This window comes from Apteryx rowi, unplaced genomic scaffold, assembly GCF_003343035.1.
Source record: "Apteryx rowi isolate R43461 unplaced genomic scaffold, aptRow1 scaffold_56, whole genome shotgun sequence".
Classification (NCBI taxonomy): domain Eukaryota; kingdom Metazoa; phylum Chordata; class Aves; order Apterygiformes; family Apterygidae; genus Apteryx; species Apteryx rowi.
In genome coordinates, this window is record NW_020450827.1 from 520,208 (window position 1) to 535,022 (window position 14,815).

At 61.1% G+C, this 14,815-nt stretch overlaps 1 protein-coding gene across 1 annotated transcript; it reads left to right on the forward strand.

Annotated features, from left to right (window-relative positions):
• Positions 1–5,774: 5,774 nt before the first annotated feature.
• SLC39A14 (solute carrier family 39 member 14) lies at positions 5,775–14,068 on the forward strand. The gene is made up of 9 exons (XM_026081830.1): positions 5,775–5,839; positions 6,651–6,929; positions 7,020–7,206; positions 10,011–10,180; positions 10,763–10,885; positions 11,218–11,403; positions 11,812–12,019; positions 12,797–12,981; positions 13,236–14,068. The coding sequence occupies exons 2-9, from the start codon at positions 6,666–6,668 to the stop codon at positions 13,380–13,382; spliced, it is 1,470 nt and encodes a 489-aa protein (XP_025937615.1). The 5' UTR covers positions 5,775–5,839; positions 6,651–6,665; the 3' UTR covers positions 13,383–14,068.
• Positions 14,069–14,815: the final 747 nt, after the last annotated feature.

Below are 14,815 nucleotides of genomic sequence, written 5' to 3' on the forward strand. Positions count from 1 at the left end.
CCCGGAGCGGGGCCGGGGGCCCGGCGAGGGATGGAGGCAGCGGCCGTGGGGCCGCTCTGGGTAAAGGATGGAGGAGCGGGGCCCGCGCCTGGAGCCGGGACGGGCTATAGGGGACTGGGACGGGCTATAGGGGCCGGTGCTAGTTATAGGTCTGGTACTGGCTATAGGGGACTGGGATGGGCTATAGGGGCCGGTGCTAGTTATAGGTCTGGTACTGGCTATAGGGGACTGGGACGGGCTATAGGCTCTGGTACCAGTTATAGGGTCTGGGGCTAGCTATGGGGCTGGATATGGGACCAGGGATGGAATGGGCTATGAGGTCTGGGACGAGCTATGGAGCTGGGATGGGCTGTGGGGTCTAGGACCACCTATGGGGTGCAGGACCTGCTATGGAGCTGGGACAGCTATGGGACCGGCTACGGGGTCCGGGACCGGCTATGGAGCTGGGACAGCTATGGGATGGGCTATGGGGTCTGGGACCCACTATGGGGGCCAGGACCCGCTGTGGAGCTGGGACAGCTATGGGATGGGCTATGGGGTCCAGGACCGGCTATGGAACTGGGATAGCTATGGGATGGGCTATGGGCTCTGGACCCAGACGAGGGCCAGGCAGGGATGGGGTCTGGGTTGGAGGGCTCAGGGCACGGGTTTGGGGTCTGGGAGCGCTGGTGGAGGCTCGGGGAGCAGGGAGGGCTTCAGGCAGGGWTGGGGCACAGGGCGGAGGGGGCGGCTGTGGGGTCTGGGAGCAGGCAGCAGGCAGGCTGGCATTGGGAATGGCAYGTGGCACCGGGACGGGACCGTCCCGGGGCTCTGCCTGGCCACGGGTGCCGGCGACGAGCCATGGGGCCGGCAATCGGGGTCGCTGCAAGAGGCGCCGGAGCGYRGTCCTGCCCGGTCCGCAGGCGTCCYGTTACGGGCAYGAGGGGAGCTCCTGGGCCACGTGTTTTTTGCCGCCGTTGGCCCTGTGCCTTGTCTGGGGGTTGCCGGGGGGGATTTCCAGGCGAAAAGCGCTATACGAGGCAGCGGGCTGCTGGTCTCTGGCCGGCCCTTGCGAGGCTGCCGGGGAGGGGACAGCAGTGCCACCAGCCACCCGTTCGGCTGCCTGGACACCTGCCCGCTAGGGCCTGGACCGACGCCTGCTGGAGACTTTCAGGGAAAACTACGGGAAAAGAAATGTAACGTTGGCCGGATGACGCCTGGGGGGAAAAAGAGAGGCGGCAGTTGGCCGAGCCGTGGCGTGAGCATGGCATGCTGCCGCGGAGGAAGGGAGTGGACGTGCCCGAGGGCATGGAAAACCTCCCGGCCCGCGGGCAGGTCCAGGGCCGTTCGCCGCGGATTGTGCAGGCGGTTTTTGTGCATCTGCTCCGGAAGGAGGCTGGGACCGCGAACGGCAAACAGCCTTGGTTGAAGAGGAGGGGAAGGGAACTGCAAGGCAGGCTCAGCCCGACCTTTTCCGAGCTGCTGGTGGTAAAAGCGGCTGCAAGCGGCGCCTCTGCCCACGGGAGGAAACGTGGGGCAGGAGGAGGGATGCCGGGCCGACGGTGGCTGCGAGCTGGCGACGAGGCGGGTAGCGATGGGGGGGAAAAGCGCGCGGCGCTGCCGGCACGGCGGGCCTTCGGCGCTGTCGTCCGCCCAGGCTCAAAACAAACAGCCCTCRGACCCGATGGGAATCGTTCCCTGGTGTCACCGGCTCCTCCAGGTGTGAAGGTGCAGATTGCACCTCTGGCCGCAGCTCCCGCGCATGTGCCGTGCTGGCGATCCCACTGCCGCGTTTCCCCTGGTGGCTCGCTGCACCCCACCCCGGGCATTGCACCCCTTGCGACAGCGAGCGGTTCCTACGTGGGATTTCGGGAAGCTCCTGGTGAGGTGTCGGTGGCTGTGCTTGTTTGCTGGTGTTTTTTCTTTGCACAAGTTGTTCCCAGCATCCCCTTCCCGGTTGGGAGGATTTTGCAATCGGGATCGATAGCTCTCGGGAAGCTTCGGGGGGGGGGAGTGAAGTTAATTTGGGGAAATGAGCCGTGGACCCGTGACCGAGCTGGAGGCTCCGGCTCTTCCTCCTTCACGCTCTTCCTACCCTGCGTCCCCCTAGGGCATCAACCCCCTGCATCCGACGGTGGCGGGGCCGAGGCGCGCTTGCAGGCTGCGTGGCGCTCCGGGGCCRAGGGCAGGTTTCCTCTGCCCCGTCCCGCCACCGTGGGGCTGCCGGGAAGGCGAGCGAGCGATAAAGCAGGTCAAACGCCGAGTCGCGCTCGGCAGCGCTGCTCCCAGGTGCTGGGGCCTGGCCAAGCCGAGGGTGCCCGGAGCTGGGACGCGGGCGTCCCCCCTCCTCCTCCTCTCCGGTCCCCCCGGCTCATCGGGAAACGCCACGGACTGCCTTCGCCCGTGAGTCGAGCAGGCTGCGGTGCTCGGAGAAGCGGGCGAAGGGCCCTGCGACCTGTGCAGGCGGCGAGAGGACGCCCTTGAAGGTCAGACGCGGAGGGGATGCCGGCCAGCCCGGGGGGCTCCCGGGGGGGCTGCGCCAGCTGGCCACGGCGGTGGAGAGAGCGCACCGAGGCCGTGGCGGGGGTTTGCCTCCCCGGGGCGTTCGCTAGCCTCCTCCGTGCTCCTCTCCGCTGCGCTCCTCCTCCTCGGGAGGAAGCAGCCGGCAGGGCTTGGGTGCATTTTGCACCCTCCGTGCCTTGCTGTGGCCTCTGCCATGGTCAGGGGGGTCCGAAATTCCCAGCCCTGTCTGTGCCACCCCCCTTGCGCTCCCCTTCCCGAGGGGCGGCTCTTCCACCTCGTCCTTTCCTTGAAATACAAGGGGCCGAGCTGGAGTCAGTGAAACTCAAATCCCTGCAGGGCACTCCCTGCCTTTTGTTTGGCAGCCGGGTAAAAGGTGAAGTCCGGCTTTGCACCAGGTATTCCAGGGGTGCCCGTCTCCGGGGGCGGTTTTGGGAGAAGCTCGGCGGTGTGGCTGGCGCCGGGCAGGGCTCTGCGGTGTGGGAAGGCTGCGTGCTGCGGCCCCGGCGATAAGGGCGATAAGGCGGGTGCTCCGGGCACGATCAGCTCCCGCGGAGCRGGGTGCCGTGCGCACATTGCTCGGAGGTGGCAGGGGGCCGAGCGAGCCTCGGGGCCGGACGTGGGAAAGGCACCGCGTGTCCCGGCCCGGTGACGTTCGGCGCCACGTCCCGAGTGTTCCCAACCTCGGTGCCGCTCGGAGATGCCAGCGTGGAGAGGGAAGTGCGGCGGCGCCCRTCTCGGGAGGAGACGCTTGGGGTTYGGAGTGCCAACGTGCGGCCCTTTGCCACCCGTGGGCTTCCTGCCAGCCGGCGGCCTGAGTGCCTTTTGGGAGAGCCACCGAGCGTCCCGTGTCGCCGCCCTGCCCGGGGAAGCGCCTTTCATCCATCGCGCCCAGCAGCTCTCCCTGGCGAGGCTGCTGCTTTGCAGGTGCCTCTCGAGGCCTTGGAGAGGGAGGATTTGGCTTTCGAGGGGGCCTCAACGAATTCTGGAGGCCGAGGAGGGTGTTTGGCTTCCGCTGGCAGAGGCTGCGGAGGCAGAGGTTTCTTGGGTACCTGCGCAGAGCTAGTGGTCACAGTCACCAGGATGAGGGCGCAAATCCAAATGCACTGGGCTGGCCTGCCGGAGAGAGGAGCTTGTTCCCCCATTTTGGGAGGAGAGGGGTTAAGTCAAAGCATCTGGGCTAAGCCCTTGCAGAAGGRGGCTAAAACCTCCCAGGCTGGCGCTCTCCTGGAGAACAAAGCTGGCAAAGKGGCGGTAAGCTCTTAAAGCCCGCGGGAATGTGGGTCCCTCCGAAGGGGCAGGCAGTGGTTGCTGCAGAGGGAGCCGGCTCCAGCCTCAAGGGGATCGGGGCTGCCGAGTGCCTCTGGCCCTGCTGCCATGTGCACGGGGCATGGAGCAGCCCTGCCGGGCTCGGCCTCGCCACCCCGGGCAGGACTGTGCCTCAAACCAGCCAAGTCTATTTTCAGAACAATTGGTTGGCCGGCGTTCAAAAATGTCTCGGGCCTGTTTTTGGAGAAGACCGAAATCTGCAACCCGTCAGCACGGACGGCTTGTTAGCGCAGAGGGGTGCTGACGCGGCTGGTGGCAGRGCAGCAGCCGGGATTTGCCTGGCACCGGAGGCAGGGCCGGTCCCGTCCCGCAGAGCCGTGCAATCGGCACTGAGCACGGAACCCCCCCCGGGACATCCCCCTGCAAACCGCTTCCCCTGAGGAGCCCCCGGGGCTCGAGGCAGCGTGCATCCCGGCGCCCGAGTCCTTTGGAGGGGAAGCAGCGGGCCTGGAGCGTGGCCTGGCTGGTAACACTTCATGCCGTGATACCTGAGCATCCCTCCTCCTCCTCGACGCTTCGACCTCCATCACCAGTGGGGATCTGCCTGTTTCCTCTCCAAAGGCTCCACCCTGGAGCGGGGGCTCGAACCCCATCTCCTGCAACCCGGGAAGCATGGTTTCGGCTCTGGTTCCTCTGCAGCCGTGGGAGCGAGAAGTCCTCTGGGCACCGACGTTTGGTTTGGCTCGGGTGCTGCTCGCAGAAATGCCCGGGGCTGGGAGGAGAGACGGCTGGAGGTGCAAGATGTGCTGCCTCCCAGATCAAAACTCGCTTTGGCCTCCGTGGCTAAACACATGCCCAAAGGGCGCAGCTGACCTTCCCAGGGAGAGGGATACGTTTCCTGGCGCGCTGGGCTTGCCCTGATAAGGCCTTGTAGCAATGTTTTCGCCAGACCAGAGCMGTAACCTTTCCCTCCCATGGAAAGCCTCCAAGTCCACGGTGTCCAGGCGGTTAGCAAGCCGTGCTGTTGTCCCCGGATTCATCACGCGTCCGGTGCTTTGGTGGCAGCTTGCTCCGTGCACCGTGATGCCGGTGGGCAGCAGAGGGTCAGCAAGGATCCTGTCTGCCTGGGCAACGTGTGTGCGGGGCATTTTCCACCCCAGCCATGCCACGAGAGGCCTGCGCCCTCTCCGCGTGGCTGATGCTATTCCCGCTCGTCGCAGCAGCGYGAGGCGTGGGGGGATCGTGGGAGATGCGCAGACCCCCAGGACCCAGCACCGGCTGGGATCGGCCCCGCCGGCAGGCGCGCGGAGGCGGCGGGTCAGCCAAGCGCAGCTGCGGAGCGGGGAGGGCAGAGTTGTTTTTCTGCGCGGCAGGCGATGTGTCCTTGTGAATCCCAAATCTGCTGTTCACCTTCCAGTAAAGTTTTTCCAGGAAGGCAAGGCTGGGCGCAGCTCCAGCGTCTCGGGCGGACGCGTCGGACGTGAGCGGCCTCCCATGTTCTCTCCCGGGACCTTTCCCTGCACCCGGCGCGCGGTGGCGGGTGCACCCGGCACTCGCCCCGCACCTCTGCCGCTTCACTTTTATTGATCCCCGGCATATATGAAAGGAGCAGAGAGGGCAAGGATTGATTCTAGGCAAATATTATAAAGGCATCTGCAGTTCTGCCCTGGAAGGATGGGGTTCATTGTAATTAGCATAGTTAAAATATAACTTAATGACCGTGCCACCTCTGACCCCTGGGCTCTGCGTCCTCCAAAGTGCCACGCGGGTGGGCAGGGCTCTCCCGCTGCCTCTGCAAGGGTCTGCGCCGAGGTGCGYGCGTCCCTGCCCGGCTGGCAGGAGCAGGGCCCCGGCCGGGTGGGCACCGCCAGGGCCCGGCTCGCCGAGGAGCCGCGTTGCAGCCCGYGGCCCCTGGGTCGAGGCTCCTGGCAGCGCACCTGCCTTGCCGCTCGCTCCTGCCTGCTTTCCCACTGCTGGCCTCTCTCCTCCAGGGACCCTGACGCACTGCGGAGCTGGAGAACCCCCAGGAGCCGCGTCCGAGCAGCTGCCCGCACCTCGGCACGCGGCTGCGGTGAGTGCCCTGCGGCGGGGAAGGGGAGCGGGGCGCTYGGGGAGGTGGTGCCTGCAGTTCACCTTGGGGCGGAGGAGAGGCGGCGGATATTTGTGGGCCGGCCGAGCTGCTCCCGGGGCTATGTCATGCTCCGCGTGTTTTATCCAGTCAGGGCTCGCGTTCGCTGCGGCAGCTGTGGTGTCCAGCTTGGAAGTTGGTCTGGCCCCCGTCTGCCCTGCCGGGATCGCAAGATGCAGCAGCGCGCTCCTCTTGGAGAGGCTGATGTGGAGCATCTGGTGCCTCGTTCCAGCTCCGACAGGGTCGGAGCTGCCCCGGGGAGCGCACAGCCTGGGGCATGTCGCGGTGCCCCCCTCGGCTGCCTTCCTGCCTCTGCCCAGGGCGGCTGACGCTTCTCGCCCCRCTTGCTGCAGAAATCCTGCTTTCAGCTCGGTATCTGCCAGCAGGCGACCGCCCTGCCTCGAAAGCAGGCGAAGCAGCTCCTTTGGGCTTGACCTGCTGGAACGCAGAGTGAAAGCCGGGTGTCCGGTCCCTCCTTGGGGCTGGGGTGCTTTGGGAAGCTTTCCCCCCTCTGGATTGGGGCTCCCTGGTGAAGAAATCTGCTGTCCTCTGCTGCCATCTCCTGATGGAGCCACGGGGCGGAAGAGCCCTGCTGCCCTCCCTTCTGGGCACATGGCCTTTGGCGTTAGGAAACCTGTCCTGGGCAATGGGAGAAGCGCAGGGCCAGGGCTTTGCTGCAGGAGCTCTTAGATGGCACAGTGACTGGAGCCGCTGGGGTGCTAAGGCTCACTGCAGCACATGTCTTCTCTTGCAGCATCCCTGAGACACCATGATCTCAAACGCAGGCCTCCAGGGCCGCTGCCTGCTGACACTGCTCTGCCTCCTCCCGTCCCCCTGGGTATGGGCTGGCAGGGATGCTGCGGCCCCACCAGCGCTCTCCGCAGCCTCCTTCCTGCAGGACCTCCTGCAGCGGTACAGCGAGAGCGAAACCCTGAGCCTGAAGCAGCTCAAGGCCCTGCTGAACCGCCTCGACGTGGGAGTGGGACATGCGAACGTCTCCCAGACGCCGCAGCAGCGTGCAAACATCTCCCGGGTAAAGCTTGGCGCTGGCTTGCGACCTGGCATCGGGTAGTTGTCCCATGCCACCTGGGAATCTCAAGCCATGTGTCTCTTCCCTCTCCAGTGCTTCAGCTCCATGGAGCTTTTTGCCATCCACAACCTGAGCGAGGGCTCCGTGGTGGGGCACAGTGAGTTCAAGGAGTTTTGCCCCACCATCCTGCAGCAGCTGGAGTCAGGGGCGTGCACCTCGGAGAACCTGGAAAACGAGGAGAACGAGCAGACGGAGGAGAGCAGGCCCAGCTCAGCCGAAGGTGAGTGGTGAGCTGGGSTGCGCGAGCGCTGCCTGGCCCTGGACACAGAACTCAAGGATGTGAAATGCCCTGGGACCTGCAGGACACCTGGGTCCTGTTCCAGGCTCTGGGGCACAGGCCAGGGCTGGCAGGCTGGAAGGAGACGAGAGCTATCGTGGTTGCTGCCAGAGGAGGGCAGCTTTCTGACAGCAGCTGGGAGCCCTTACGGGTTTTCCTCAGTGCATTTATGTCGCAGGCTCCAGTGAGGTACTGTWGGCTCAGGGCTTCTAGCTCTGGAGCTTGGTTTGTCCCCTGTTGCATATGCCCAAGGTTGGAGCTGTTCCTGCAGYCCAGCTCCTTGGGATAGCTGGATAACAGGGGCTTGCTGCAAGCCCCCTGTGGATGGGCGGGGGTGGCTTGGCGTGTTTAGGAGCCTGCTGGGCAAACTGGGTCCTGTCCCACCAGCCTCTGGCCACCAGCTGATGCTAAATGAGCTTCCGTGTGTCCAGGCAGGTCCTGATGCCGCCCAAGGTCTTGGATCAGCTGCCCTGAGCACGGCATCTGCTTTTCCCACCCCATGAGGCCGGGGTGGGCTCAAGAAAGCATTTTTCAAGTAACTCAGAGGCAGACAGCCTGTTCAGTGGATTTACTTCCTCCCCTCTTCCTGCCCCTGCACCAAAAACGATGGTTTATGTCACAGCTGAAGTGTCCGGAGCAAAGGGAGACATGCTCTGGTGCAGCGCGGCCAGCCCCGCAGTGGGGGCATAGTCCCGGAGYGAGCCTTTTCCGCCTGCCTGGATCCGGGGCAGGGCCGTGCCAGCGGTCTCCGGAGCGGCTGGTGCTGGGCCCTTCCGCCTCGCCACGCCGAGAGCCTYGGTAATGTCTGGCCCTCGTTTCTTCTCGTTCCGCAGTGTGGGGCTTTGGTTTTCTCAGTGTGTCGATGATTAACGTAGCCTCCCTGCTCGGAGTCTTCATCGTACCGTGTACCGAGAAGGCCTTTTTCAGCCGGGTCCTCACGTTTTTCATCGCGCTGTCCATCGGCACGCTGCTCTCTAACGCGCTCTTCCAGCTCATCCCAGAGGTGCGGTAGAACGTCCCTGCCTCTCTCCTGTCCCGAGGGCGGCTCTCCGGGCGCCTTCTCTGCCTCCACCCTGCCGAATCGAATCGATCTCTCCGGGACCTGAGGCTGAGGGGATGTCTCTCTCCATGCTGGCTCCCTGCGCAGGGGCTCCACAGGGCTTTCGCGCCCCTCCGAGCACCAGGAAATGCTCTTGAGTGTGCAAGGCAGCGCTGGGGAAGCCGTGCTGTCCGTCCCTCCCAGCGAGCAGAGACGGCCCCGGGTAGCCACGAGGCTGCTGGCAGGGTCTGAGGTGTGGGCAGGTGCTAGGAGAAGCCGTTCACTCCCTCCCATGGGCTATGTCTGGTGGCCCTGCTTCAAAAAGGAGCTTTTCCCTCTCCCTGTCCTCCCTTCAAGGGACGCRTTGAGCTCTGCTTCATGCAGAGAGCTGCCCAGTGCTTGGCTGCTGAGATGTAGCGGCGCTAGCGGTGCGAACAGCGTGGAAAGGCCTGTGTGAAAGAGGAAGGATCAGAGTGTAAAAGCGCAGAGCACACCCTGGAGAAACACCAGCTTCCTCCTGAATCAGCAGGCTTTTCTAAAAATTTTAATTGCTTTTTCAGTGTTTTTTTTTTTTTGCTGATTTGCAAGACTGATGTTCCCGGAAGGATTTGTGCTTACGTGAGGTTTCCTGGTGCTCCGATGGGTCTGACAGATACATTGCAAATTAATTGTGTTGTAATTGTACAGTTCTGGAGTTGAATAAATACATCCACGTGCTCTCAGATTGGATGCCTTAAAAAYGCACGTGCTTCCCAGCCTCCAGTCCAGGCGGCCAAGCAGAGCCCTTGTGGCTCCTGTGACTGGATCCGTGCTCTCGAGCAGCCAGCCTCAAATCCGTGCATTTAAGGTGCAATCTTCACCTCTGAGCAGAGTGTCCTTCGCTGCTGCTGGGTCCTGCCCCGCGGCGTTACCTGCCRCGAGCCTTGCTCTCGGGCAAGGCCTCTTCTGGCCACCTGCCTGCCAGACAAGGGGCTGGTTTTCAAGGCTCCTTTTCAACTCCAGAACTGCAACTTTTATTTACTGAGCATAAAAGCCAAGCACCTATATTTCCTGGTCTGCCAGGAACTGAAATGACGCATGTACGCTCCACCCTCAAGGTGAACGGCTTTGAACCGGAGCACCCCGGCAGGACTCGCGGGGCCCGGTTGGCTCCCCCTGGGCTGTCCGTGGCTTCCTGCTCCGGGCCCGCTGGGGGATGAGGATGGAGCGTGCAGGATGCTTGGGGGACCGCAGGGCTCTGTGGCACTGGAACAGCAACCYGATGCCCCGCGGGGTGCCTGCTGCTGGGGAGGTTGGGGGCTCGGGAGCAGGGCCGGGGTGCCGGCTTGGAAATGGCCTGGCTGCCGCAACTCGGCTCCGGGCTGGGCGCTTAAAGGGAGCGTCTTGCTCAAAGGGAGAGCTCCCTCCCGTTTGTTTGGTATGAGCTGGGCAGTGGGGTTTCCCTCCAGACCCTTCCCAAAGGGCTGAAGAGTTTGTTCCAGAGCCACTTTGCACCAGGTTCGCCCCTCTTGAACCAATTGCAGATGAACGAGCAATCACTAATGAATGTCCTCTTCTCTCCCCCCTCTCCCTCCCTCCTCTCTCTTTCCTTTCGGCGTGGACTCATTTCTTCCCCTCCCACCCCTTCCCCACGTTGATCTTTTTTTTTTCCACTCTGACAACCTCCCTCGTCCGATTTCCTGGGGTGGGTTTGGCACGCACGCCGCAGTCTGGGGTTACGGTTTCCTCTGCGTGACCGTCATCTCCCTCTGCTCCCTGGTGGGGGCCAGCGTGGTGCCCTTCATGAAGAAGACCTTTTACAAGCGGCTGCTCCTCTACTTCATAGCTCTGGCGATTGGAACTCTCTACTCCAACGCCCTCTTCCAGCTCATTCCCGAGGTATGGTGAGGACCTTCAGGTCGGTCCTTTTCTCTCTCTGGGGCTGTTTCTCTCTCTGGGTGCTCGCTGGCTGGAGAAGGGGGAGCCAGTGGAGTCAGAGGGGAACCGCAAGCGACAGTTGCATGGAGAGTGAGGTACGGTGGCTGGAAGCCCCTCGGGACTGTGATCGGAGCTGGAATTTTGCAGCCCTTAAGCCCTGCTTCCAAAGGGAATCGCTCCCCTTGCACCAGGGAGACCTCAGGTCTGCTTCAAGCACAGAAGTGCTGTTTTATTGCTGTTTTTAACCCTGCAGGCAGGTAGCCTTTGTGTTGAGACAGTAGAGGCTTTCTAAGCCCGTTTTTAGCATCCCCACCCCGTTACAGATGGATGGATCTGATGCCTTGTGGCACAGGCTGCTTGCCTGGGGGAGTTTGGAAGATTAGGTGCGTGAAGGTACTTTCTGCGCCTTCCCCTGAAGCAGCCACTGCTCAGAGGGAGGCCAGAAAGCAGCAGTGTCGCCCCTTAGGTGCCACGGCAAAGGGAGATGAAGGATGCTGCTGGAGTCCGTTTCTCAAGCCTGTCACTTGATCCCTTTGTCTGCAGGCCTTTGGATTCAACCCTCAGGAAGACTATTATGTTTCCAAGTCTGCCGTGGTGTTTGGGGGCTTCTACCTGTTCTTTTTCACAGAGAAGATCCTGAAGATGCTCCTGAAACAGAAGGACCAGGTGAGGCTGAGCAGGGGCGAGGAGGGGCTGCTTGGGGCGCTGCCCCGCTGTGCTGGGAGCCGGGCTGCTGGTGTGCCCCAGCTAACACGCTTGCTAAAATCCCCCGGTGCTGCCAGCCCTCCGTCCTGGGTGCAAAGATAGGTCTTGGCCTGCCGAGCAGCGGTTTACTTAAATTCGGGAAGGGATGGTTGTGCTTTTTTAATAGTGTGCTTTCACGTCACAGCTAGCGTGTTTCAGCATAACTAGTTAAATCGGCGTGCCTTAGGCATTTGAGTGGGGAACAGCAATAACTGCCCACGCGGCTGACCCCCGTGAACCCCCTGTCCCCGCAGCATCACCACGGGCACAGCCACTACAGCCCCGAGGCCCTGCCCTCCAAGAAGGACCGGGAGGAGGGTGTCACTGAGAAGCTGCAGAACGGGGACCTGGACCACATGATCCCTCACATAACCGGCGAGCTGGAGTGCAAGACCCCCTCTGGGGATGAGAAGGTTGTCGTGGGCTCTCTGTCCGTCCAGGTGAGTGCCTGGCCCTGTGGGGTTGCGGGTGGGAGATCTCTGTGGCCACCCACAGCCAAGCAAATGGAAAAACTGCCCATAAATGAGAAACAGTGATTTAAACTGTATTGCATCTGCCTGACAAATACCACCTTGGGCAGTGCAAATCATGTCCAGTTGGTTCAGCAAAACCCTCAGTTCAAGCCTAGCGTGGATTTAATCCAACAAGGCATGTGTTTTAAGCAAAGGTGTGTGTCCAACAGCTCTCTGCCCCCTCGTCCAGGCACCCCAGGGCCTTGAAGCTTTTTGGCAGAGCTGGGAAGGGCAGGCAAAGCCATAGCTGTTCCTGGGCTGGTGCTGAGTGATAGTCCTCATGGGACTGGTATGGTGCTGAGCTCCCATCGCCTGCGTGTCTGGGTGCCTTGGCAGGACCTACAGGCCTCCCAGAGCGCATGCTACTGGCTGAAGGAGGTGCGGTACTCGGACATCGGCACGCTGGCGTGGATGATCACCTTGAGCGACGGCCTCCACAACTTCATCGACGGGCTGGCGATTGGGGCGTCCTTCACCGTCTCTGTCTTCCAAGGGATCAGCACCTCCGTGGCCATCCTCTGTGAGGAGTTCCCACACGAACTGGGTACGTGAGGCTTCAGGGTGCCCTGGGTGTTACAAGGGTTCTCAGTCCTGCCCTTCTTAACACTAACTCCGCTGCTTTCCTTGTCTAATGGGGTATCAAAAGTTGACACTTTCCTGTTGTTTCTCAAGAGAAGGAGGAATGTGGGATGGAATAAACAGAGTACCAGTATGGGGAAGGCAAGGCAGTAAACTACACTGAGTAATCTTAGCTCTAAAAATAACGAGGTAATATGATGTCTGAGATTTAAATTTAGATTGAGACATCTGAGGGGGGAAAAAAAAAAACAACACCTCATCTGCTTGGACGGGGGGAGGCGGGCGGTAGTTTGGGCTTGAATGCTAAGGGTGGTGCACAAGCACGGCCAGCAGTTTGCTGGCAGGCAGCAGCACTGTTGGTGCGGTCAACACTTGGCGCCACTGGTCAGCTGAGCCCACGCTTGATGGCCACAGTTATCTCCTCTGTGGATGAACAGGGCTGGACAGTGGGGAATCCTCTTCCTTCCTTATGACCCCGGCATTTTGGGGCAGGCCTTTTAAAACAAGAGCAGACGTGCCAACCTTCTTAAAGTGCTTGCTGAGCTAACTGGGGAAGGCAGCACGTACAAGCCAGGTCTCCAGGAAAACTCAGGGCAATTTGACCTCAGGCAGAAGCAAGTGCTGAATATGACCGCCTCGGTGCTGTCCTGAAGCAGCTGCCAGCATTTGCTGCCAACCCCCTGCATGCCTGATGATTGCGCCCTCCCTCCTCATCTTCCCTGTCCTCCTTTCACCCATGCAGGGGACTTTGTCATCCTGCTCAATGCTGGGATGACCATCCGCCAGGCGCTCTTCTTCAACTTCATCTCAGCCTGCTGCTGCTACGTGGGGCTGGCCTTCGGGATCGTGGCTGGCAGCCACTTCTCTGCCAACTGGATCTTTGCTCTGGCCGGAGGGATGTTTCTGTACATTGCACTGGCTGATATGGTAAATGCCAAACGCGGGAGCTGCTGGGCATGCGGTGGGGTCCTTGCCGTGTTGGTCTTTTGCAACTTGAGAAGGGCTGAACGGCCTCAGTGCTTTGCCTTCTGGACTGGGAGTGTGGTGGTTTGGGCTGAGAACCCCGGGCTGGGTGGTAGATATCCACCTAGACCGTGGTGCTAGGTGGGAAGCGGTGTGCAGGGGTGGGAGGATGGAGGCTGCTCCTGCTGCTGAGCGCTGCCATTGCCCTCTTCCCCCAGTTCCCTGAAATGAATGAGGTCAGCCGGGAGGACGAGCAGAACGGCAGCATGTTGATCACCTTCGCCATCCAGAAYGCAGGGCTGCTGACGGGGTTCACCATCATGGTACTGCTCACCATGTACTCTGGCCAGATCCAGATAGGGTAGGACCAGCCCGCCTCGGAGACCTGTATCAGTTTTTCCTTTTTTGGGGGGGAGGGGGGCAATTTTCTTTTTTTATTTTCCTGCTGCAAGCATACGACGGTACCTGTGCGGGCACTGACAGCACAAAGCACTACAGAAGAAGCATCGCTTTTAAAACTATTCCATAGGCTTCATATTATTTTGATTCGAGGGTGTGGGGGGGGCTTAATCCCCTTTGCCCTAGGACCAAACTGACCAGAGGATCTCTTTCCAGTGTCGTATCCTTTCCCTCCTCTCCTCACATCTCCTGGGAAGGATGGAGTTGGGATATAAGAGCTCCTCTAGCCTTATTTTTGGAGTGGTCTGATGGGACATGACATTCTCCTGGCCTCTTTGCAGAGGGTGAGGAGGATGAGGGCTGCGAGGTACAGGGCTAGCGCTGGATGCAAGCTGCCTCTGCCTGCTCATCTACCAGGGAATGGATGCACAGGGTGTGAAAAGAACCACCGCAAGGAAGGGGAACGGGGAGCCGCCACGTTCCCAGGCATCATGCAGGGAGCTGGTGTTTCTCTCCTGTGTGGGGAGRTGGTATCGTTCTTTCGGGAGCGCGGAGACCAGGACAGACTCTCCTTCCTCTCGGAGAGTTATGTACCAGCCAGGTCCTCAGAGCTCTGCTCAAAGCACAGAYGGCCCAGGGCAGGAGGAGCCGGCGGAGGCTCGGGGAAGATGGCTCGTGATTTGGGTGTCATCCTTGCCGTCTTCAGAAACAAGTCTCCAGAGCTGCAGCTGTTACCRCTCTGGTTCTGCCCTGCTCTTCCCTGCCTTGGCAACCTGGACGATGCCCTGGGAGAACTGGGCCAAGAGTTTTTATGCATGTTCTGGGTAGCAGTGCTCGGAGCAGAGGAGACCAAACTATATCCCSTGCAGTTTGGACTGATGGGCATGGGCAGCTGCCAGGGGAAGGCTAGCAGGATGCCGTTACCTCCCTTGGGCTCCCTGCTGCTGTAAGGAAGAAAATCCTTCCTCTCCTTCCGCGGGGACAGCCGTGCGGCACCGCTGCAGAGAAGGGCGTGAGAGCAGAGGGCAAGGGCAGAGCTGGGACGGCAAGCCCCGGCCACAGGCTCCCTAGCTAGGGAAGCGGTCCTTACACTGTGACCAAGTTCACGATGACACCTGYGGTCGGACATCTGTTTTTAAACACTAATGCTGCTGAGTTGCAGAGGTTCAGGGTGGGGAGGGATTYTTTTGTTGTTTTTTTGTTTTTTTAAAAAAAGAGACTGTGAACCTCTTTAGGTTGTGTGTTTCCAGCCTTAGGGAGTAGCTAGAGAAGGGTGTTACAGGCACTTCACAGCTCTGCTTCTGGGCTGGCTTCCCCCAGATTCACTAGGTGAATTGACTTATTATCATATTGATAATGTTGCCCATCCCACCCGTGTCACTTGAGGTTCCCTTGCACC